Below are 27209 nucleotides of genomic sequence, written 5' to 3' on the forward strand. Positions count from 1 at the left end.
AAATTTAAAATCTCTACTGAATTTGACCGTTGCGTTAGCCGCCATCTTGATTTTAAACGAGAAAAGTTTTTGCTCCATATCTCCGCCATTTTTAAATTTTCGACAAAAAATATAATTGAAATTGTTGAAAATGCGATTTTATATAATTTCGTTTATTATATTTTTTTTCGTGCGGTCCACATTTTTCCGAGTTATGGGGAAAAACAGTGACAGTTAAAGCATAATTATTGATTTATTGAATTATCTCGTTTATTGTTACTTTTACGACAAATTTTAACCTATACAAAAATGAAGAAAATTAAATTTTAAACAATTTTGATGGAGCTACGCTACTGGTGATTGTTTACACAGGTGTGAATTTGTGCTCCGTATTAAAAACTCGAAATACCGGGATAATACGCACTGATAAAATACGTACTAGTGATCATTGGCGAATTAAATACCCAAGAAGTGGATTGCAGGTGAGAATAGCCTAGAGAATAACTTATTAATATAATAATTACCAAATAATTACTAAAAAGACTTGAAACACAAATTAGGTTGATAGGCAACCAGTTTTACCAAAAGTGTCTGGATAGGTAACGAACCTCTGAAGAGCGAACCTCTGTGGACGTTATCTTACGCTAGACATATAGACAGCACACATTACAGCAGTGGCGTGCTGAGATAAGGGCAAATAAATCAGGATGAACATGACTAATGAAGAAATTATGCAATTTAAGGAAATTATCAAGGAATTAATAAACGAGACTACAGCTGAAATTATGAAAGATACGAAGGAACTGATTAACGAGGTAAAAGAAATGAATAAAATATACAGAGGAGAAATAAAACAGCTAAAAGAGGAAAATTTGAAGATAAAACAGGAAATGAAAGAATTGCGAGTTAAAATGATTAAAATTGAAGAAATAGAAGAAAGGCTAGAAGTAGCTGATAAGAAAGACAGAAAAAACAATATTATTATAAGCGGTCTGGAAATTCCAAATGCTACAGAAAAGGAAATGGAAGATAATGTAAAACATTTTTCGAAAACCAGTTAAAGATAAAAATTTCTGTCCCAAAAATAAAGGAAATAAAGGAGAAGACATACCGGATTAAATAGAGAATTTTGCACAAAAATTGAAGATAATGAAAAACAAAGCTAAATTAACTAGGGGGAAATATAATCAAGTATATATAAATAACGACTTGGCCCAAAACGAAAGAAAAATTCAACAAAAACTGAAGGAAATTGCAAAACAAAAAATAGAAGAAAGGAAAACCGTAAAAATTGGATACCAAAAACTTATAATCAATGGGCAGAAATGGACTTGGAATACAAAAAGCAGCGAATTGGAAAGGGATAATGCCAATACAAAAAACTGGACAAATTAACTGCAAAGAAAAGCAAGTGCAAGGACCATAAGGAAACGACAAGGCAAGAAATAGGTAATGACAATGGCAAAGAGGATAAGAAAAATATTTGGAGACTAGCAACGTGGAATATCAGAGGACTAAATGGTAAAGAAACAGAATTGAGCTACGAGTTCAATAAAAACAAAATAGAAATATTAGGTATTACAGAAACAAAAAAGAAAGGAATTGGTGAAATATACCTAGAAGGCGGTCATTTGCTTATATATAGCGGGGTTCCACCGGAAAAGAGAGCAGCTGCAGGAGTAGGTACTATAATTAAAAAAGAAAAAGTAATAAATATACAGGACTGGAAAGGCTGGTCAGAAAGAATAGTCGCTTTTGAGATGAAAGATGAACAGTGAGAGCCACAGACAATAATTACGGCATATGGACCTGATGAAAATGAGAAAAAAGAAATCAAAGAAAAATTACAGACAGACCTAAATATAGCAATAGAAAACAGTAAAGGGCGGATTTACGTCATTGTAGACTTCAACGGAAGAGTAGGAATCAAAGATGAGACAGTAACGGATGTAATTGGAAGGTACGGTGAAGAAGTGAGAAAGGATAATGGAAAACGGTTAATAGAATTCTGCGTACTAAATAATTTAATAGTAACAAACACACACTACCAACACAAAGACATACATAAATTTACTAGGCAAGGACCAAGAGAATCAGAAAAGTCAATAATTGATTACATACTAGTAGAACGCGACAATCGAAAGGTAATTCAAGACATTAGAGTCAGAAGAGGACCAGAGATAAGTAGTGACCATTATTTGTTGGAAGCTAGAATAAAGAATAAAAACAAAAAACCCCAGGAACATACAAAAGAAAACAAAAGAAAAATTTAATACGAATCAATCAGAACTTACAAGCTCAGAAACAAAGAGATTGCCCTAAGATACAAAGAAATGGTTGATTTAGAAATAGCAGTTTTGGAAAATGCAAATGATAGTAACAACCTAGAACAAAAATGGCAATCATTTAAAAATATATTACTGGAAGCGGCGAAAAAAGTATGTGGCATTAGTAAAAGGAATGACAATGTGAAACAAACAAACTGGTGGAATGCCGAAATAAAACAACAAGTGAAAACTAAGAAAAAGCTTTGGAATAATTATTTAGGAAACAAAACAGTAAACAATTGCAACAAATACAAAGAGGCAAGAACTGCAGTAAGAGATATGATAAAAACAGAAAAGGAAAAGAGTTGGCATCAATTTGGACAACAGCTGGAACACAATAGCAAAGAAAATCAAAAACTTTTTTATAGAACATTAAAATCTCTGAGAACAGACAAACCTAGTAAGGATATGAGAATTAAAAACAAAGAAGGAAAAATAATCACAGAAGAAAAAGAAATTATTGAAAGATGGCGACAACACTTCCAAGAATTATTAACTACCACAAAAGAGGATAGGAATAAAGAAAGCAGTAACGCGACAGGTAGTGAAGAACAGAGAACAAGCATCGAGATAACAATCGAAGATACAATAGAAGCAATAGGCAAACTTAAAAACGGAAAGGCTCCTGGACACGACCATATACCACCGGAAATGCTGAAGTACATGGGAATGAAAGGCGTAAAACAATTAGCTGAAATATTCAAAGAAGCAAGCAAAAAGAAACAGTACCGAAGGACTGGAAGATAGGAGTAATAGTACCGATATATAAGAAAGGAGACCACAAAGATTGTAACAACTATCGAGGAATTACACTGTTATGTTCTTCTCTCAAAGTCTATGAAACAGTACTAGAAAAAAAGCTGAGAAACGTTACAGCAACTACTTTAAATGAAGCACAGAGTGGCTTTAGAAAGGGACGAGGAGTACAAGACCATATTTTCACGGTAAAACAAATAATTGAAAAAACGTTACTGTCTAAAAAGAAAGCATATATGGCCTTCATAGACCTGGAAAAGGCATTCCACAGGGTGAAACGACAAACTGTGTGGGACAGATTGATAAGAAGAGGGGTTGACGATAAACTAGTTGAAATCATCAAAAGTCTTTATAAGAGAAATAGGAACTACATAATACATAAAAACATGAAATCAACAGAATTCGAAACAACTGAAGGACTAAGGCAAGGAGGTGTCATGAGCCCAACCCTCTTCAACATCTTTATGGACGAAATCATGATAGAGTACACACCACAACTAAAGAAATTGCATGTAGGGTACAGGAATCTCCATAGCGTAACCATTTCGGAATGTGCATTCGCAGATGATGTAGTAGTTATCTCAGAAAAAGAAGAAGACCTGCAAAATAACCTGCAAGCATGGAATCACGCATTATGTAAACAGGGTATGAAGATAAATACACATAAGACGAAGACCATGGTAATATCGCAAGAACCCGTCGTAATAAATATGCAAATTAATGAGGAGGCAATAGAACAAGTAAATCATTTCCAATACTTGTGCGTTACAATCGAAAATAATGGAAGGCAGGACAAAGATGTTGAAGAGAGGATAAGTTAAACACCAAAACTATTTCATGCAATAAAAAATAGCTTCTTAAACAAAAAGGAAATCACAAGAAAAACCAAACTAACTGTATTTAACACCATATATAGACCAGTGCTTACATACGGCTGTGAATCATGGATACTAACTAGAAAACTAAAAAGCAAGATAAAGGCCCTAGAAATGAAGTATTTACGAAGAGTTAGAGGAGTGACAATGAGAGATAGAATAAGAAGCACATATATACGCACAAATCTTAAGACGAAATCTGTACTTGAGTATATTGAATAAAAACAACTAAGTTGGTGGGGACACATGAAAAGAATGAAAGACAACATACCGGTGAAGAAAATATGGGAAGCCAGGATACAAAAGAAAAGAAGTCCTAGAGAAGGAGAAGGAAGACCTAGAGAAGATTGGGATACAGTAGTCGCTAAAATCATCCAAAGGAAGGGGAAAACAATAGCAGAAGCAAGCCGATTAGCATACAATAAGGAACAATGGTCAACATTTGTTTACACGTGAAAGGATGTGCCAGTCCCGACACTGAAAAGTAAAAGGGACTCAAAAGACTATATATAATATATATATATATTGTTATATTTCTATTTGATATAAAAATTAAAATTTGATAATTATAAACAAAATTCAATTTAATATAAAATATTTTCAATTTTCTCAACCACGGGCGTATAAATTTAAAACAACCTGTATACAACAAATTGTTATATTTAATTTTAAGAAGTGATTAAATAAGACTCAAGTGAAATCGTTAAAAGGTCATTAAAATTTGTATATAGTAGAAAGTAATTTTAGAATGGGAATTAACTATTTTCTTTGAAATCCATTAAGCATATTTAGAAAGTTTAAAAATTGGTTTTGAGGAATACTGCGAATGAGAGTTGGTGGTGGAAGTTTGATTTGTGAATCTGGAAGGGATATTTAGAAAGTAGGGGAATGAATGACAAATAGAGATCAGAATGTTTTGAGCTGTCGAGAAGGGAAGTCGAGTAGTAGACGGTAGTGTACGGAGAGTGAGAAAGCCTGTGTAGTTCCGTGAGTGTGAAGTATCTATCGTAGAACGAGAGGTAGGCCAGGTAGAGAGTAAAAGAACCTCCTTGAGCCAAGAGTTCCCGGTAGCTGATTGCAGTTTCGAAAAAGGTAGAACACAGCATCAAGACAGAAGCAGGAAACGAGAGCTATACGAGCTAGTTTCAGAGGAGAACATTACTGGAAGCCAGGACGAGGTTTGGATTGCAGCCAAGGATAGCAGGAAACGGGTCTTGTGTGAAGACATTCTCAGTGCACCAGAAAAAGGTCAGTCTCATTTGTTGGACATGAATGTATGGGTTTTTCGTAGTAAATACCACATTTAAAATTGAAAAAACATAATCAATAATATCAGAAAAGTTTCATCAAACTTAAATAGAATTGTTGCTGATAAATCATAATAGTTAAATGTTAATAAAAACTTTCAATTGGAAATCAAAAGGAAATAAGATTCCCGTGTATAAATGTTATTTTTAAGAATAATAAGATATAGCAAATATTAAGCAGTGATTGCCATTTAAATAAAATAAACAATATTTTGATTACAATTGTAACCCATATGTGTTATTATTTTACTCTTTTCTTTCCTATCCCGATTAGGAACCATTAAGAAATACTTAGAAGCCACGTATGTAAGTAATTAATTTTATAAAAAGCCCTGAGATTGAAAACATATTGATATGTGATCTGGTAAATTAATTAGATTGTTATTAATGCATTGATTAAATTAAATGACATATAAAAATATTATCTCATATCAATAATCAAGATCACATCAACTGGCGCCCAACGTGGGGCATTGTAAAGTATTTCTAGTGGCAAATTTGAAGGATAGAAAGAGTAAAGCCGGTATTTGAAAATTTATATGCCTGTGGTAAAAAGTGAGATACTTACATTTGATAACATAAAATTTTAGATCTCTTTAGGTACAAATTTTACATAACTGATTTAATATTTTATTTTTACGATATTTGCATTTGATATATTTATTGACAATTTATAATATTTGGGCGAGAAAAAGTCGTCTTGGTAACATACTAGTAAAATTTCATATTTGGCGGGGACAGTACTTCTTGAAAACAAATGTCTGTGACAAGAAGCCAAAGCAAGGACAACAAAAAACAAAAAGAATATTCAGACCAAGAAGATATTTTAGACACGACAATCATGGCATCAGAACAGCAAGAATTATCAGGAATAGATAAACTATTACAACTGATGCAACTCCAGTCACAAAAACTGGATGACAATCAAAGAGAAACAAAACAAGCAATGGATGAAGCAAAAAGGACAATGGATAAAAATCAGGAGGAAACAAAACAAGCAATGGATAAAAATCAGGAAGAAACATCAAAGAAAATGGATGAATCACAACAAAAAATGGATCAAAAAATGGAGGAAACACAACGAAAAATGGATGAAACACAACAAAAATTGGATCAAAAAATGGATGAAACACAACAAAAATTGGATAAAAAAATGGATGAAACACAACAAAAAATGAAACAAGCAATAGAAGAGAACAACAAGAAAATGGAGGAACGCATAGAAAAGAAAGTAAAAGGATGTTTAACAACAATGAAAAACGAGATGAAAGAACAAGAAATGAAAATTCAAAATAAAATAAAGGAGATAACGAATTGCCAGAAAAAAGAAATGGAAAGTTTGGAAAACAAGTTGCAAAACGCTATTCAAGCAGACATAGAAGAAGTGGAAAGAAAGATTGCGGAAATCAATACGCAACAGAATGTCGGAGAAAGAAGAGAAATGGTTATACATAGCACAGATGACGTGAAGATAAGGTTTGGCGGGGATGTAAGAAGATTACACCCAGTGCCGTTCATAAATAGCCTGAAAAAGAAAATACAGCACATCGGAAATTTCGAAACAGCAAAAGAAACTATCAGAAACCATCTCAAATATGAAGCAAGCCTATGGTTCGATAGTAAAGAAGAAGAATTCGGCAATTGGCAACAATTTGAACAAAAATTTTTGAATTATTTCTGGGGAAAAGTCCAACAATTGGAAATTAACAAGGAATTGCAAAATGGGAAATACAATGATAGGATGGGTGTATCAGAAAGGACATATGCTTTGCAAATTTACAATAATGCAAAACATTTACAATATAATTACTCATCGGAACAATTAGTCGAACTGATTGCAAGACATTTCGAGGAAACGCTGGAAGACCATATCACATTGCAAAATTACAAAGACATAGATAGTTTATGCCAATTCCTACAAATAAGAGAATCACGTCTAAGAGAAAGAAAATCAAGAAGGTCGCGAGAAGATTACAGGCCCCGAGAAACACAAGATTACCGAGATAGAAATCAAAATAGGAGGGACTATACAAGACGAGATTTTAATCCCAGAAGGGAAAACGAAAATAGAGACAACGGAAGAGGAAATTATGAACAAAGAAATAGGCAATGGAATGAGGACAGAAATCGAGAATACCAGAATAGAAACACCACACGCTCAAATCAAGAAAACAGAAATAATGGTAGACAAAATGAACAGGGATATCGAGAAAACCGAAACAGATCCGACAGACCAAGAGAAAATAGAAGAGAAGTAAATAATACCCAGACAGATGAATATGACGGAGAGAGACATTATGACGAAAATATAAACAACGATGAGCAACCGGCGTCTTTTCACGACGGCGCTCACTAAAAACCAAAAATCAAACAGGAATCTTTTGTCACCCCAAGGAGTTTATTAAATTGGCAGGAAACAACGAAAAGAAAAATGGAGTTAATTTAAAATTTGTGGATGGATTTATCAACGAGAAACCAATTAAAATTATGATAGACACTGGATCTGAAATAACATTGGTCAACAGAAAACTAATAGAAGAAGTTAACTTAACAAATTTAATTTATAAAATACCTAGGGTAAATTTAGTGGGCGCAAACAAACGGACATTGGCAACTATAAATGAAGGCATACGAGTAATGGTACGACTGGGCAAGAATATGTATGCACTACAATGTGTAATAATGCCGAACATGTCACATGACATGATAGTAGGAGTGGACGAATTGGCAGAAAAACATGTAGTGATAGATTTTAAAAATAATACGATGAAACTAACAGAAGAAAAAGAAAAATAACAGGACAAGGAACATGAGAAACAAAATACGGACGAATCAGGTAAAGAACAAACAGTGGAAATGAATTTGGCAGCGAAGCAAGGACAAAGAAGAAAAAGGAAAAAAGGTCAGAAAAAGATAAAAGAAAATGAAACCTGTGGCTCCTCAAAGGAAGAGTTGAGCCCAGAAGAAGAAAATTTGAGAGTATCAGAAACAAAGGAAACCTGGGATTCCTCAAAAGAAGAGACGGGCTCAGGAGAAGAAGAAATAAAGCTAAAAAATGAAAGTGAAAAGAATATGATTGAAACAGTGGTATTTGAAAAGGAGGTATATGCAAACGAGGATGCAGAATGCACGGTAAACATGTGTGAAGAATCTGAGAAAAAAGACAGAAAATTGATATGTGGAGAAGGGAAAGAAAAAGAATTGCGGTTGATGTTAAGAAACTACGAAAATTTGATCAATGAGGAAAACAGAGTGGCTAAAAAGTACGAACATTCATTTGAGGTGAAAAACTTGGGAAATTTTCGATCAAAGACTTACCCGATTCCATACAAGTATCGACAAGAGGTGAAAGAAGAAATAAATAAAATGTTGGAAGATCAAATCATCGAAAGATGTGATTCACCGTATGTTAACCCGATTGTGATAGTAAAGAAAAGCAGTGGAGAATTGAGATTATGTTTAGATGCCAGGAATATCAACCAGCACACTGTATCACAATATGAATCACCTCTAAACATCGAGGCCATTTTTGGAAGAATCACCGGGTCACACATATTTTCGAAAATTGACTTAAAACACAGTTTTTGGTTGATACCGTTAGCTGAAAAGTGTAGAAACTACACTGCTTTTTCTATTGATGGTATTGTCTACCGGTTTAAGGTAGTGCCGTTTGGATTGCAGAGTGCTTGTGCTGCACTCGTCCGAGCTCTACATACCATTTTGAATCGCCACGAAGATTTCATAGTTCATTATATCGATGATTTATTAATTTTTTCACAAGATACTCAGAGTCATCTGAAACACATAGAAATAATTCTGGAAGAATTGGACACAGCGGGATTGAAATTAAACATTGAAAAATGTCAATTTTTTCAAAAAGAAGTCATTTATTTGGGTTTTCAATTGGACACCAAAACAGTAAGATTAGCCGAAGACAGAGTCAAGCTCATAGATGAATACCCAAGACCAACGAATTTGAAAACATTGAGAGGTTTTCTTGGCACGATTAATTATTTTAAAAAACTGATTCCCGATTTGAGCCAAAAGGAAATCCCTCTGATAAAGTTGCTTAAAAAAGGAATAAAATGGAATTGGAAAGAAGAACAGGAGGAAGCTTTCGAAACATTAAAACGAGAATTCGCAAGAGGAACGAAAATATACCACCCCATTTACAATTTACCTTTTATACTCCGAACTGATGCGTCCATACAAAAATTTGCAGGAGTGCTGTCTCAAATACAAAACGACCAAGAAGTGCCGATATGTTTTATATCGCGAGTGACTAAAACACATGAGAGAAAATATAGTGTTACAGAATTGGAGTTTGCCAGTGTACTATATTGCGTAAACAAATTGAGGTTTTACTTATTGGGAGCAAAATTCACAATCGAAACAGACCATGCAGCTTTAGTACATATCATGAAGAATAGATTAGTAAATAATAGAATACATAGAGGCATTCTATTATTACAGGAGTATGATTTTGAGTTCCGATATATAAAAGGAAAAGACAACATAATAGCCGACGCTCTAACACGGGATGAGGACACGGGAAAAAAGGAAACAATTACTCTACAGGTGGGACTAAATAGATTAATACAAGAAGAAGGGATATATTCGTTAAATGAGATAAGGACAAACCAAGAAGACCTAGAGGAAAGAGAGAAAAGAAGAGCGGAAGTAGAAAATGACATATATTTTAAGAGAATAGACGGAAAGGAACTATATTTAGTGACACAGACATTGGCCGAAAAGATAATAAAGAAATTACATGAGGACAATGGGCATATCGGTAGCAGAAAAGTTTGGCTCGTTTTTAGGGAAAATTACATCAGCCGACAGGATTACCGCATTGCAAAGGAAATTACCCAGAAGTGCGATGTATGTCAAAAATATAAGAGTCGGAATTTCAAAAACGAAAATGTTGCCAAAAATATTGAAGCCCGAAACAAACTAGACATTGTAGCAATAGATATGTTAAGCGATCTAATTATGACCACTAAAAGGAACAAACATATTCTGGTAATGGTGGATGTGTTTTCAAAATACGTAAAATTATATAGTTGCCGCACCACAAAGGGGGAGGAGATATTAAGAAAAATCGACAATTTTATAGCCATAGTAGGAACACCAAAAAAGATTCTACTGGACAATGCAACGTATTTCCGAAATGATCGTTTCAAGGGACAACTTCGAGAACGAGGAATAGAGACAAATTTTGTCAGCATCAGGCATCCACAGAGTAATCCTTCGGAACGATTCATACAGGAAGTGACGAAATTTCTTCGCATTGCAACAGATGGTCAACATCGCCACTGGGACAGGAAAATGGCGGAAATAGAAAGGTATCTAAATACAATTCCGAGCACAGTAACAAAGGAGACCCCAGAATACATCATGAAGGGTGTACTGCCGATAAGGCCATGGGAAGACCAAGAGCCAAAAGAATATCAACAGGTGATTGAAACCGTACAGAGAAGATTACGGCGAAGCAACGAAAAATATATCCAAAGACAGGAACAAAATAGAAAAAGAAGACCAGTGACTTTCCAAAAGGGTGAAAAAGTACTCGTGAGGGCATTACGAGTATCAAATCTTCCTGGCGGCATTTGCGCAAAGTTGATGCCTGTTTTCGAAGGCCCGTACATCGTGAATAATGAAAATGGGATAAATAGTTATGAGTTGAGGCACAGGAACTCGGAAAAGATCCGAGGAATTTATAATATTCACGATGTATACAAATATCACGAATAAAAGACAGAATTACATGAAGTAGATAGTAAGTTAGGATCTAAGACGTAGATTAAAGTAAGGGGTAAAAATTTGATATAAACGGATTTGCCTAAAATGGCCTATTTTTTTGGACTTAGCCTAAAAACCCAAAAAAAGGACAAATTTTAATGTTTTTGATGTGGCAAATTATAAAAAATGCATAGAAAGTATGAAAAAGACACAAAAAAATTAAAAACTGTAAATTATCATAAAACGAGAATACAAACAACTAATAATATAGTAAATTATTTGAATAATATTTAATGTAATCGAAATATTGTAATTATCAACAGGTTTTTGATGTTATTTATTTATATTCATTAAGTTGCACATCAGAAAATTACCAAAATTACAGTTATGCGCAATACTCAAGTTGTTGTAGATATGCGCACTGTTGCCACATTTAAAATTTATTTTTACGGAACAAAGATGTAATCGCATATTTTTGGTGTCTTTTTCATACTTTTTATGCACTTTATATAATTTGCCACATCAAAATCATTAAAATTTGGCCTCTTTTTGGGTTTTTAGGCTAAGTCCAAAAAATTACCATAAAATGACAGTACAAACAACAAATAAAATAGTAAATTATCAGATTAATATCAAATGTAATCAAAATTGTAATTATCAATAGGTTTTTGATGTTAATTATTTAAATGCATTTAAGGTGCACATCGGAAAATTACAGTTATGCCCAGTAGTTGAGTTGGTGTACCTGAAAGTCATCTTTCCGTCCATTTTAAGGGTATTTCCGCACAGACACACTATCACGTCCTTCAACACCCCGTGATTAACAAAAAACTTTAGCACCTCGTCCTTGGTTTTCGCCATGTAGCCAGCTTCTAACACGCCGATGCTACATGGTTCATCTCACGCCATTTTTGATGCTTAGTCCTAACACAAACACGGTATGAACAAGAAAGAACGAAAAGGACGCGCTGGTTAGCGTCGGTAATGCTAAGCCAACCCCCTTCTACCTCCTTAGTTAAGGGATGAAAGCATCGTTGCCAAGTTTAAAATTTTCGCAGAATTATTTCCATACCATATTATTTTTGTATACCCCATATTATAAATGCAAATGCAGAAAGATGTTAAAACCAACTACAAAAAACTACATAGTGTTTCTTTTATAATTAATATTTATTGTATTAAATAAATAAATTATTATTAATATAATATTAATTATTAATAAAATTAAAAAATTAATAATATTATATATATTATTTATTATACAGTACAATTTTCAAAGGAGGAAGACCTAACCCTTCGGTCCAAACCTAACTTTCGGGTATTAGAGTGTAGAGTGTTTTGTTAATTATTAATAAAATTAAAAAATTAATATATTATATATATTATATATTATACAGTACAATTTTCAAAGGAGGAAGACCTAACCCTTCGGTCCAAACCTAACTTTCGGGTATTAGAGTGTAGAGTGTTTTGTTTACCTGCCTTAATCCTTCCGTTGCGCGCAATCACAGCAACCCTCTTCAGGTAAATTTCAGTACCCCAGGAGGTATTTGACCGCTCCTGGGGTCATTCAAACCATTCAAATAAACAATAAATGAGACGAGCTACGGCAGTCAAGGCCAAGCAAATCGAATAAAAGAAGAAGAAAAAGACAAAGAAAGATTGAAACGAGCATTATGTTTATGTTTGAATAAAAAATAAAGCACCTTCCGTCTTTGCACAAGAAATTATAAAAAAATTTAAATTAGGCAACATTGCAGAAATAAACTGTCATCAATCCATACGTAAGCGATCTGCGCATACTGTAATGGCGGCCATAATTTGAAATTGATGTGAAAATTTCACATTTTTAAATGAGATAAACACAAAAATTAAAGCCGAGCGCAGTTAATTGTTAATTTTAAAATGATAAGAAGGTAAGGCAGATACCATATATACAGTTGTCAGACTTGTGGGAGTTGTGAGTCAACACTAAATAAATACCAAGTAAGGAAATATACAGGGAGTTGGTTTTGCCTCGAGAAAATTTATTTAAAAATGCAGATAAATTTTATCGAATACAAGGCGGGGATTTGTTATATTTCTATTTGATATAAAAATTAAAATTTGATAATTATAAACAAAATTCAATTTAATATAAAATATTTTCAATTTTCTCAACCACGGGCATATAAATTTAAAACAACCTGTATACAACAAATTGTTATATTTAATTTTAAGAAGTGATTAAATAAGACTCAAGTGAAATCGTTAAAAGGTCATTAAAATTTGTATATAGTAGAAAGTAATTTTAGAATGGGAATTAACTATTTTCTTTGAAATCCATTAAGCATATTTAGAAAGTTTAAAAATTGGTTTTGAGGAATACTGCGAATGAGAGTTGGTGGTGGAAGTTTGATTTGTGAATCTGGAAGGGATATTTAGAAAGTAGGGGAATGAATGACAAATAGAGATCAGAATGTTTTGAGCTGTCGAGAAGGGAAGTCGAGTAGTAGACGGTAGTGTACGGAGAGTGAGAAAGCCTGTGTAGTTCCGTGAGTGTGAAGTATCTATCGTAGAACGAGAGGTAGGCCAGGTAGAGAGTAAAAGAACCTCCTTGAGCCAAGAGTTCCCGGTAGCTGATTGCAGTTTCGAAAAAGGTAGAACACAGCATCAAGACAGAAGCAGGAAACGAGAGCTATACGAGCTAGTTTCAGAGGAGAACATTACTGGAAGCCAGGACGAGGTTTGGATTGCAGCCAAGGATAGCAGGAAACGGGTCTTGTGTGAAGACATTCTCAGTGCACCAGAAAAAGGTCAGTCTCATTTGTTGGACATGAATGTATGGGTTTTTCGTAGTAAATACCACATTTAAAATTGAAAAAACATAATCAATAATATCAGAAAAGTTTCATCAAACTTAAATAGAATTGTTGCTGATAAATCATAATAGTTAAATGTTAATAAAAACTTTCAATTGGAAATCAAAAGGAAATAAGATTCCCGTGTATAAATGTTATTTTTAAGAATAATAAGATATAGCAAATATTAAGCAGTGATTGCCATTTAAATAAAATAAACAATATTTTGATTACAATTGTAACCCATATGTGTTATTATTTTACTCTTTTCTTTCCTATCCCGATTAGGAACCATTAAGAAATACTTAGAAGCCACGTATGTAAGTAATTAATTTTATAAAAAGCCCTGAGATTGAAAACATATTGATATGTGATCTGGTAAATTAATTAGATTGTTATTAATGCATTGATTAAATTAAATGACATATAAAAATATTATCTCATATCAATAATCAAGATCACATCAATATATATATATATATATATATATATATATATATATATATATATATATATATATATATATATATATATATATATACAATTTTGATCTGTTTCATTTATTTGATAAAATCAATTTTTAAGGTAGTACGTATGTGGTAAAGGCGCGAGCGTAAGACCCGATTGATTTTAAAGCAATTGTTTTTGTTCAATATCTTTCCCATTTTCAACTTTTCGACAAAAAGTGTAAGGACTGAAATTGTTGCAATTACAATTTACTACAATTTTTCGAGAGAACCAGTGGCGGGTCTAAGAGGGGGGGAATGGGAAAATTCCACCCAACGGGGTCCAAAATTTAAAAAAAAAATTGTTGAAATATTAAAATATGTTAGCTGACATGAAACTTAATTATCGACAGACAAATTCAACCAATAAAACCCGCTAGTTAATAAAATTAAGTGAACTTAATGCAAATAAGTTATTATTTATGTCTTTTATGTACTTAGTTCGGTTGGTGTTTGATTGGAAGTTTCAAAAATTGAATAAAATTTAATTCTCTTTATTTTTGTTTATGTACAATTATGTCGTAAAGTTAATAATAAATGAGACAATTCAATAATTATGCTTCCCCTCCGCTTCCAATATTTTCCTCCTTAACTCGGAGAATATTGATCGCATAAAAAAATTGTGGAAAAAAATTGTAGGAAATTGCGTTTCTAACAATTTTAGTTCCTACCGTTTTTGTCGAAAAGTTGAAAATGGCGGAGATATTAAGCAACAAGAGTTCTCCTTTAAAATCAATATGGCGGCTAATGCAACCGCGCAATTGAGTCGAGATTTTTAATTTACACTACTATTGATCTCCCCTAAAGGATAGAATTATAAAATTTGGGGCAGCTCGGAAAAAATATTCAATTCAGTAATTATGCTCCCCCCACCACTTTTTACTATTTTCCCACTTAACTCGGAAAATATCAACCACATGAAAAAAAATTGTTAAAAAGAAATTGTAGGAAATCATATTTGGAACAATTTAAGTTGAAAATGGCGTAGATATTCAACAATAACAATTGCTACAAAATCAATCAGGTCTTACGCTCGCGCCATTATCGCATACATACTACCTTATATATTAACTTAAGCAAAAAAATGAAGAAACTAAACTTGTGTAGAATTAAATTCTCTCTATTTTTTATAGAAACATTTTTGTCGTGAAACTAACAATAAACGAGATAATTCAATAAATATGCTCTATTTATATATAACTGTCACTATTTTCCGCTATAACTCGGAAAATATCGATGGCACGAAAAAACTGTAGAAAAAGAAATGATAGAAACTTATATTTTCAACAATTTTAATTGTTATACTTTTTGTCGAAAAGTTGAAAATGGCGGAGATATTGAGCAAAAACAGTTCTCGTTTAAAATCAAGATAGCGGCTAACGCAATGGCGGAATTCAGTCGAGATTTTAAATTTACACTACTATTGATCCCCCGTAAATATTAAAAAATAAAATTTGGGGCAGCTCCTAATGCAAGGTTAGGCCTGTTATTGGTCTAACCCGACTGGACTAAGTATATATCAATTACGATTTCACTACCTGTATCATAATGAGCTTCACTATGATACATATTTTAAGTACGATACAGATTTTTAACCAATAGAATCGCGATAGGACATTCGCGATGAAGGTGGCACATGCGCAGTGACCAACGGCGAGTCAAATACATACGCTTTGACAGTTCTCAATATGTAAACAAACTGACACTGACAAACTACTTAATAGGGCTTTCATTCAGTCATTTGTTTCGAGCTTCTGTGATATGTCGGATAATCCGTGTTGTGTTAATATGATATACAGATTATACAACATGACTGAAGCTCGAAACAAATGTCAATCGATGAAAAGCACTATTTGTTTGCGTTAGAAAATTAATAAATTGGAATATATCTTTTGTTGTGAATGATCATAGAAAAAATAGTGTATACAACTTGTATGTAATAATCATTCTGAAGCTCATACTCTATACGAAACTCGCCGCTAAGCGGCTCGTTTCATATCCCTCATACTGGCCTCATAATGATCGTCATTAAATGCCCGTTGCATAATACCCTAATGTAGTTGTTCATTGGTATACGATTTATTAAATGATTTTCTCTACTTCGGTATACCAACTACAATGGTCTCGTTTAGTTTGCTAATAAAATCTGTATATCAGTTGCTGCCTTTATGTGTTTGTGCATATTGTTTATCGCTTGCATTAGTGTTTATATTCATTTCATACAAATTACACATACAACACAATTACACAATAATTTAAGCTTAGTGTTGTATGTCTACTTCCCAGCCACATAAATGAGCCATATCGGTTGTACAAAAGGTAATTTATGGCTGATTTCCATCTCGTTACCAATATTTCAATATACAATACTCATCTCATCGACTTTCGATACGTTTAATGCTCAAGTAATATTGTGGCTATTTTCGCCTAATAAAAATATTTTTAAACTATTAAATAAATTATTTTTTTATAATATATTTAACCTTGGTTCTGTCCAAAGATAATAAATATATTTTAACTATAATATATAAAAAAATCATTTTCCTAGTAAAATTGTGGCTCATTTCCCATCAAAACTAGTTAATTATAATAAATATCATGCATCGACAAAATATGTTGAAAGTAGCATGTAAAATGAAATTTTTTTGTTGCAATTCTTAGTCCTCTCAATGTCATATGATTATAGTTTCTTTTCTGAATGTGATGTTTTACAGTGTAAATAATACTCGTATATACAGGGTGAGTCACCACTAACGGGACGGAAGATTACAGCGAAATGGTAAAAGATTTTTAAAAATGTTTTATTTTATAATTTGTAAGTTGATAAGCTACATTTTAAAATTATTTTGAAATATAAAGGGTGTCCCAATAAATATCGACGCATCAAAGTTATATTTTTTCTTATGGAACACCCTATATTTTATTGAATTTTTTAATTGTCCGCAAAAAATAAGGTATGGGTTTATAAGGCTTCCCTATACCTATGTACAGAGTGTCCTGAGTTAGGTTGACTTTTCTTAAAATTTAAAGCTTAAAAGAAGGCTTATTCTCAAGTTATTTAATAAATTATAAAAAAATTACTTTTACATTTAAATAATTAGATACTGGTTGAATGTACTCCATTATTATTTAGTACGCATTTATTTACAGAGTGTTCAAAATTTACAGTTACATTATTGGAGTATTCAATATGTCATATTATGCTTATTTTAAATAAAACACCATGTATATTAATACATATTCACACTAAACAGATTTACGTCTTTCAAATAGTGTAAAGATGTCCTATACGTAGGTCTCATAGTTTTTGCGTAATTTGCAATTATTTAAATTCTTAATCTGTAAATCGATTTTAAAACAAAATATGTAGTTAATTAATGTTATTATATGACATTGTCATTTTATGACAGTACGGTCTGTTAATTGAGGCGCTCAGAGCAACAGTGGCCTAACCCACATCACACAATTTTACCAAAACGCTTTTACTACATTAAAGTTATGCATTAATTAAGTATTTTCAGGTGCAGATTGGCTCAAGCAACTATTGGTTGATCTACTCTGCATCTAAAAATATTAAATGAGGGATAACTTTAATGTAATTAAAGTGTTTTGGTAAAATTGTAGGTTGTGGGTTTGGCCACTGTTGCTCTGAGCGCCTCAATTATAAAAAGTATAAACATCCGTGTATGATATTCAAATTTAGTTGTTCCTAAAAATGACCAATCTCGCTATCTACGAAAACAACCTAACCGGACAAAGGTCCGCAGGATTCACAAAGGTGGATTTTTAAATGGGGTTATATTATTAAGAATATTGTATATGCTACATTTCCTACTACTCCAGATGATATGAAATTAAGAATTTCGAACGCTTTTCCGTCTACAACCCCACCTGTTAAATAATGTAAGCACATCATTTGATAAGCAAATCAATAATGTAAGAAAATCCTTTTAAGAAAGGACAAATATCATGTCCGGACAACTACAGATGAATAACTCTCTTAAATACGACAACGAAGTCATGCACAGGCATACTCAAGGATAAATTGGAATCACAGATAAAGAACAGAGAAAAATAATAAGGATTCAAAAAAGACAGATCGACGACGGACGCAATATTTGTCATAAAACAAGTGAAAGAGAAGTCGATAGAATATAACAAACCTGTTGTATTACACAAGAACTTGTTGTATTGCACAAGAAAGCAAACATTTTGAACATCTATTACATAACTGATAATTTTTTACTTATAGTAAGTTGTTGTTCATTTTGTAGTATTTATGTATTTGTTTTAACAAAATTCTTTGTTTCGTTATGTATTTAATTATGTTCAATAACGAAAAAATTTATTTTACAAATCAGCAACTAAAAGTTTACATTTTTATTTACAACTACACTCGTTTTTACCAACTATGCCAGGAGGATGGGTTTAAATATAGAGAATGACTGCATAAAAATAAATATTATTAAAATCGATTTACCGTTTAAGAAAATTGTAAATTACGCACAAACTATGACTCCTAGTTATAGAACATCCGTATACCATTCGAAAGCGGAATCTGTGTGTTTAGTATAATATTTGATTAATAATGAAATTGTAAATTTTGAACACCCTGTAAATAAATGGGTAATAATCAATCATGGATTAATCCTGTGTCCATGACTGGTCAAGTTTAAAGGGTTTTTACCATGGACGTATAAATAAAGACGATTTTATTTTTTTCGTTTTTATTTTTATACGTCCATGGTTTTTACCCTAATATTTTTGTATTTTGTTGGTTAGCATGTCAACATCTTGTCAGCACTGATGATGATCTGTTATCAGATTGAAAACTAGTTCTGCTTGTGATGTAGCCCTTTTTAGGGACTTTTATTAAATATAACAGTAGATGAGTAACGTTTTTATGACTATCAAGATAGGGAAATCAATGTGTTAGAGAGAGAAGTACCTTCCTTTGAGTAAGAGTGAGATAGACGCTGACGTCACAGCGATGGAATCTACCATAGTTATTTTCCGCTAGATGGCGCTACCAATCCACCATTTTTATTCCAATTCGCCATTTTTTATTCCAATCCACCATTTTTATTCCATTTCAGTATTTTTATTTAAATTCGCCATTTATGATCCAATTTTCCTTGACATTACGTCAAAGAAATCTACCATAGTTTAGCTATTAGCCGCTAGATGACGCCATTTTTAATCTATTTTTATTTAAATTCACCATTTTTATTCCAATTCGCTATTTTTATTCCAATTTGTCTTGATACAGATATTACGTTGAAGGAATCTACCATAATTCGTTCTAAATATGATCTCAAAATCTCATACATAAAACAAATTGAATTCATCGATATGAAAAAGAACTTCGACTGAGTTGACAAAGACAAAAAAAAATCTAGAAGGAAGATATTCAATAGAAAAATATTGCAAATTTTCAAAGCAAAAGTCTTTTAGACTAATTCGATTGTGAAAATTATATATACACATGTAAAAAATCGAACTCCTATTGGTCCAATAAAAAAATCAAATACAACAGCATGTAAAAAGGATTTAGTATTTTCAGTCCACATGATTATTTAACAGAATAAAATGACACAGAAAAATGAAATTTCCCTTCCTAATAGATACGCCACTGCTAATATGGAAAGATATATTATATTAGAAACTTTATTTAATTTTTTATTTAATAGCTAAATGATATATGGAAAAATATTAGAAACTTTGCTTAATAGCAAAGCAATTAGAAGGTAATTTAAAAAATACCTCACACTAATTGATGGAGAAGATACAGTAATTAAAGACCCATCAATATAATTACTGGACTTTGATATAAAAAACGAGAAAAGCAGGGAAAATATTGTATTCGAGTTTTCGAGGCAGTTAAGTACATTTGGTATATTGCAGTCAACGTAGCAGTAAGGTGAGTACTATTTTTACTTTATTGTGATTTTTTATTTATATTCGTATCTGGTTATATACCATTTTTCAATAAAATTAAACTAAAATACTTTTGTGACTGTCTCTTAGATATATATTTTTTCGGTTTTATTTTTCTAGTATTTCTCAATATTTTTTGCTTCTTATATATGAGAGTTTGCTTCTTTGTTCCTGAAGCCGAACTGATTTTCACGTATCCGTCTATCAATTGCCCATATGTGATAGTTGTATTGCTCTTTGTACATTGTCTCTTTTTTATAAATACACTGCTTCTCCATTCGTCTGGCTTTGCCCAACTTCCATAATTCTACTAAATAAACTGTTAGCCAACTTGTTTCTGTCTTTCTCAGAAATATCATCTGACAGCTGTTCCTTTCTTTGAACCACTTCGAAGAGAGTGAAATTGTGTATAGCAAAAATAAATGATGTGTCTTTTGGTTTCTGTTTTATCTAGTGCTTCGTAGCGTTGCAGCAGGTTATAATCCCAAATTTTTTAGTAATTCCGATTTTATTCATACATATTAGATCTATGTTTGCTTATTTGTAACTTGTGTATATATAATTTTTTAATCGAATTACTCTAAAAGACTTTTGCTTTAAAATTTTGCAACTTTTTTCTATTCCTCCTCCTCCTCAGTCGTTTCCTCATTGCTGAGTGTCGTGATTCCCTATAATACGAGCAACTATCTCATTCCATCGGCTTCTGTCCTGAGCTTCCCTCATAGATTCAGAGAATGTTTTTCCACTGGCTTTCTGTATTTGATCCATCGAGTAGGTGAGCAACCTCTACTTCTGCACCTTTCAACGTTTCCCGAAATTTTTTTCTATTAGAGACCTTCATTTTAGATATATTTTATATAAATCTCACACAAGAGATGCATTTTTTCTCGATTTTTCATTTTATTTTTGAAGAGAGTGAAGTTGCGTATAGCAAGTTGTTATTGTTTTAGGTGGATTTAGCAAAAAATAAGCAAGGTTTCATCCATTGTAGTGGAAACGAACATCCAGCAGTCAAATTCAAAATCGTTGAAACTTAGAATAAAAAAGAGGGTAAGTGATTTTGTTTTTTAAACCATACATATAATATAGTAAAATACGCAGCGGGTTCGAAAATCGTAATAGCAATGTATTTTTTTTTTCTATTTTTCGATTTTTTTCGTTCTATTTTCACAGAGAGTTAATTTTAGTATAGCAAGTTGTTATTGAGAGTTTTGCTCCGAATTACATTTTTGCATCGAAATTTTACAACATATTTCTATTAGAGAGCCTCCTATTAGATATGTTTTTTGTCTTTTTTGTGTTTTATGCAGCGGGTTCGAACATCGCACTAGCAATGCATTTTTTTATTTTTTCGAAGAGAGTGAATTTTAGTATAGCAAATTGTTATCGTTTTAGGTGGATTTAACAAGAAATAAGCAAGGTTTAAATACTTAAGCAGCAGGTTCGAAAATCGCAATAGCGATGCATTTTTTTTTTCTAATTTTCGATTTTTTTCGTTCTATTTTCAAAGAGAGTTAATTTTAGTATAGCAAGTTGTTATTGAGAGTTTTGCTCCGAATTACATTTTTGCATCGAAATTTTACAACATATTTCTATCAGAGAGCCTCCTATTAGATATGTTTTTTGTCTTTTTTGTGTTTTATGCAGCGGGTTCGAAAATCCCACTAGCAATGCATTTTTTATTTTTTCGAAGAGTGAATTTTAGTATAGCAAATTGTTATTGTTTTAGGTGGATTTAGCAAGAAATAAGCAAGGTTTCATCCATTGCAGTGGAATCGAACATCCAGCAGCCAAATTCAAAATCGTTGAAACTTAGATCAAACAAGAGGGTAAGTGATTTTGTTTTTTAAACCATACATATAATATAGTGAAATACGCAGCGGGTTCGAAAATCGCACTAGCGATGCATTTTTTTTTTCTATTTCTTAATTTTTTTTTCGTTCTATTTTCAAAGAGAGTTAATTTTAGTATAGCAAGTTGTTATTGAGAGTTTTGCTCCGAATTACATTTTTGCATCGAAATTTTACAACATATTTCTATCAGAGAGCCTCCTATTAGATATGTTTTTTGTCTTTTTTGTGTTTTATGCAGCGGGTTCGAACATCGCACTAGCAATGCATTTTTTTATTTTTTCGAAGAGAGTGAATTTTAGTATAGCAAATTGTTATTGTTTTAGGTGGATTTAGCAAGAAATAAGCAAGGTTTCAGTGGAAACGAACACCCAGCAGCCAAATTCAAAATCGTTGAAACTTAGAACAAAAAAGAGGGTAAGTGATTTTGTTTTTTAAACCATACATATAATATAGTAAAATACGCAGCGGGTTCGAAAATCGCACTAGCGATGCATTTTTTTTTTTCTATTTCTTAATTTTTTTTTTTTCGTTCTATTTTTAAAGAGAGTTAATTTTAGTATAGCAAGTTGTTATTGAGAGTTTTGCTCCGAATTACATTTTTTGAATCGAAATTTTACAACATATTTCTATTAGAGAGCCTCCTCTTAGATATGTTTTTTGTCTTTTTTATGTTTTCTACAGCGGGGTCGAAAATCGCACTAGCAATGCATTTGTTTCTCGATTTTTTCGAAGAGAGTGAATTTTACTATAGCAAGTTGTTATTGTTTTAGGTGGATTTAGCAAAAATAAGCAGGGTTTAAATACTTAAGCAGCAGGTTTGAAAATCGCAATAGCAATGCATTTTTGTTTCTATTTTTCGATTTTAGTATAGCAAGTTGTTATTGAGAGTTTTGCTCCGAATTACATTTTTTGCATCGAAATTTTACAACATATTTCTATTAGAGAGCCTCCTATTAGATATGTTTTTTGTCTTTTTTTTGTGTTTTCTACAGCGGTTTCGAAAATCGCACTAGCAATATATTTTTTTTTTATTTTTTCGAAGAGAGTGAATTTTAGTATAGCAAATTGTTATTGTTTTAGGTGGATTTAGCAACAAATAAGCAAGGTTTCATCCATTGTAGTGGAAACGAAGATCCAGCAGCCAAATTCAAAATCGTTGAAACTTAGAATAAAAAAAAGAGGGTAAGTGATTTTGTTTTTTATAAGCCATACAATATATTATTGAAATGATTAAGGAAATAGTTAAGCAGTCGGATAATCTATTATTAACTATTAAAAGACTTCGTAAAATAATTTTTGATAAATTTACTCAAAATGATGCTAAAGTGTGGTTAAAGCGATTAAATGCACATATTTGCAAATGTAATAATTTAATTAAAGCTAAAAAATTACCCATTGGAACTGCTAGAAAATTACAATCAAACGTAGGATATTTTAAACATTTTCGAAGAATAATTTTAAATTTTAATAGACGTGTTGGTCTAGGACTTAATTCAAAATTACGAAATAGAGTAAAATGGGAAAATGTCGCTTCAAGTTTTGCAAGCCGGATTAAGACAGGAGTTATAATAAATTTATATCATAAGGATGTAGGACCGTTTTTGGATGATGCTTTTACCGTATTTAAACAAAAAGTTAAAACTGTTTTGAAATCTAATAGAATACTTAAAGTCAACACTACTTTGTGGGAAGAATTTATTAAAAAGACAGGTGACAGTGAGAGTTTAGATTTGATGCATTTTAACACTAAAAATGTCATTATAGATAGTTATTCAACCGATTTACACACTTGGTTTAGCGAAAATGTCAAAGATATAATTTTTAAAAAAATGTCTGAGTTCGCAGAAAAAGATTCAGGTGTCGCTCTCTCTAAAGTAATCTCATTAGAAGTTAACATCAATAAAGTCGAAATTGGGAACGGATCTTCGTACATTAAACTTCCTGAACAAATTCAAAAGCGTCGAGCATGTATAAATATCAAAAATTACGATCAAAATTGCTTTTATTGGGCGACTATTAGCTCTCTTTATCCAGCTAAAATAAATACAGAACGTACATCGGCATATCCATATTACAGTACTGCGTTGAAAACGGAGGACTTGGAAGCTCCAATGCCTTTAAGTCATATTACAAAATTTGAAAAAATAAATACTATATCAGTGAATGTTTATGCTTTGGAATTAAATCAAGTTAAGAAAAAACAATTTTATGACGTAGTACCTGCTAGACTTACACAAAACAAGCTTGATAGACATGTAAATTTGCTTCTTATTCAGGATAAATATTTTCCAAAGTTAAATGATTACGATGCTCCTCCTAGTGACGATGAAAATATTGAAATAAAATATCATTATTGCTGGATTAAAGATATGTCTAGGTTGTTAAGTTCTCAGTTATGTAAGAACACAAATAAAAAATATATTTGTGATCGCTGTATGAATTATTTTTCCAGCGGGAATAAACTTGCTGAGCATGAAGAGTTCTGCAGAGACATAAACAAATGTAAAATGACTGTTCCCAAATACGATGATGTTGCTTTTAGAAATTTCACATACAAACAAACCACTCCCTTTATCATATATGCTGATTTTGAATGTCAGTTACATAATTTTATAGATTCTAATGTAAAACTAAGCAAAACAGCAAAATACCAAAAGCATGTACCTTATAGTGCAGGCTATTACTTAAAATGTGCTTACGATGACAGCTTATCATATTTTCGAAGCTACAGAGGTGAAAATTGCATGGAGTGGTTTGCAAAAGAAATGGCTGAAATATCCAAATTTGTCAATTCTAAAATAAAATCAATTGTACCTATGGTTAAAAAGCCTAGTACAAGTGGGGCAATTGCCTGTCATATTTGTGAAAAACGCTTTTTAGCTACAGATATAATTGTTGTAGATCATGATCATTTTACCGGAGAGGTAAGAGGTTTTGCACACCAAGCATGCAATTTAAACTTCAGAAAGGTGTTTGTTGTGCCAGTAGCCTTCCATAATTTTAGTGGATATGACTCACATTTCATGATTATCGATTTATGCAAACATGGGCACCTGAGCTTACTTCCTATTAATAAAGAAAAATATATTTCTTTTACTCTACATTCAGATGAGCATAAAATTAGACTAAGATTTATCGATACTATGAGATTTATGGGAGCTTCACTCGATGAATTAGCATCACTTTTAGATACTTCAGAGAAGAAGATTTTAAAACAAGAATTTTATAGTTTAGATGATGATGCATTTAATTTATTAACTTGCAAAGGAATATTTTGCTATGATTATGTAGATAGTTTGGAAAAATTAGAGGAAACTTCTTTACCTACAATTAGTCATTTTTATAATAAATTATGTGATGAACATATTAGCGAACAGAAGTATGCTCATGCGCAGAAAGTTTGGTCTACATTTGAATGTAAAAATTTGGGAGAGTATAGCGATTTGCACCTAAAAACAGATATTTTGCTTCTGGCTGATGTATTTGAACAATTTAGACAAAAATGTAGGGATACGTACCATTTAGATCCTGCGTGGTATTATACCATACCAGGTTATACATGGGACTGTATGCTTAGGTATACAAAATGTAGATTAGAGTTATTAAAAGATGTGGATATGATTTTGTTTATTGAAAAAGGCATAAGAGGCGGAATATCTGTGTGTAGTAACCGATTTTCGGAAGCTAACAATAAGTACATGTCAACATATGACCCCACACAACCCTCTAAGTACATCATGTATTTAGATGTAAATAATCTCTATGGTTGGGCTATGAGTGAATATTTACCTTTTGGAGGATTTAAGTGGATTGAAGATGTAACCAAATTTGGTGTTGCATCTAAATCCACTAAACTTCCCAAGGGTCATATTGATATTATGTCAATTCCGAATGCTGCGAAGGAGGGCTATTTCTTTCAAGTGGACTTAGAGTATCCACGTGAATTACACGACAAATATAAAGATTTTCCATTTGCTGCCGAACACCGCATTCCTCCCGGTTCAAAACTACCAAAATTATTGCCAACTCTTTTTAATAAGTCAAAATATATTATTCATTATAGAAATTTAAAGCAGGCTTTATCCAACGGATTAATTTTAACTAAAATACATAAAGTTTTGAAATTTAATCAATCTGCATGGCTGCAGCCCTATATTGAGTTAAATACTAACTTACGGGCTGCATCTAAGAGCAGTTTTGAGAAAAATCTCTATAAAATGATGAACAATGCTGTGTTTGGTAAGACCATGGAGAATATAAGGAGGCATAGAACTGTAAAAATATGTAAAAATTGGAATGGAAGGTATGGAGCCAAAAACTTGATTGCAAGTATTCGGTTTCACAGTCGTACTATCTTTAGTGAAAACCTGGTGGCCATCGAACTAACCAAATCAGTAGTGTGTTTTAATAAGCCTCTGTATATAGGTGCAGCAATCCTAGACATATCAAAATTATGTATGTATGATTTTCATTACTCCTTCATGCTTCCAACGATGGGAGAAGAAAATTGTATGTTATTGTACATGGATACAGATAGCTTTATCTATGAATTACAGTGTTTAGATGCATATAAGGAGGTTTTAAAGGCACACAACTCTAAATTCGATACATCTGACTATTCGGAAAATAACCCGTACATGATAGAACGGTTAAATAAAAAAATCCCTGGTCTAATGAAGGATGAAGCTAATGGAAAAATTATTACTCATTTTATTGGTCTAAGATCAAAAATGTATACATTTAAATTACAAACAACTGATGAAGAGAGAGAAAAAGAGAGAGAACGTTTAAAACTGAAACTAAACAAGGAACAAATTGATTGTGGCATTCAAAATTTAGGTATAACCAAAAAAGCAAAAGGTGTAAAATATAATGTAGTCAAAAATATAATCACATTTGAAGATTTTGAAAATTGTTTAAAAGAATACAAAATTAAAAGCACAAACCAAAGGTGTATTCGGTCATATCAACATTCAGTATTCAGCATAGAGCAAACAAAAACGGCCCTAAGTCCTTATGATGATAAACGATATTTAATACCAGAATCCTTTAAGACGCTTCCCTGGGGGCATTGTGATATACCATAA

At 32.1% G+C, this 27209-nt stretch overlaps 1 protein-coding gene across 1 annotated transcript; it reads left to right on the plus strand.

Moving 5' to 3' along the window:
• Positions 1-692: 692 nt before the first annotated feature.
• Positions 693-27209, plus strand: LOC126883653 (uncharacterized). The gene is made up of 2 exons (XM_050649307.1): positions 693-1013; positions 24399-27209. The coding sequence occupies exons 1-2, from the start codon at positions 693-695 to the stop codon at positions 27207-27209; spliced, it is 3132 nt and encodes a 1043-aa protein (XP_050505264.1).

The sequence above is a fragment of the Diabrotica virgifera genome, chromosome 4 (genome assembly GCF_917563875.1).
Source record: "Diabrotica virgifera virgifera chromosome 4, PGI_DIABVI_V3a".
Classification (NCBI taxonomy): domain Eukaryota; kingdom Metazoa; phylum Arthropoda; class Insecta; order Coleoptera; family Chrysomelidae; genus Diabrotica; species Diabrotica virgifera.

Excerpts from the sequence above, each read along its gene's own strand:
- LOC126883653 (XM_050649307.1), top strand. The coding sequence starts at position 693 with ATGACTAATGAAGAAATTATGCAATTTAAGGAAATTATCAAGGAATTA. Across the intron at positions 1,014-24,398 it reads AAAAGGAAATGGAAGATAAT|GATAAATATTTTCCAAAGTT; the intron begins GTAAAACATTTT and ends CTTCTTATTCAG.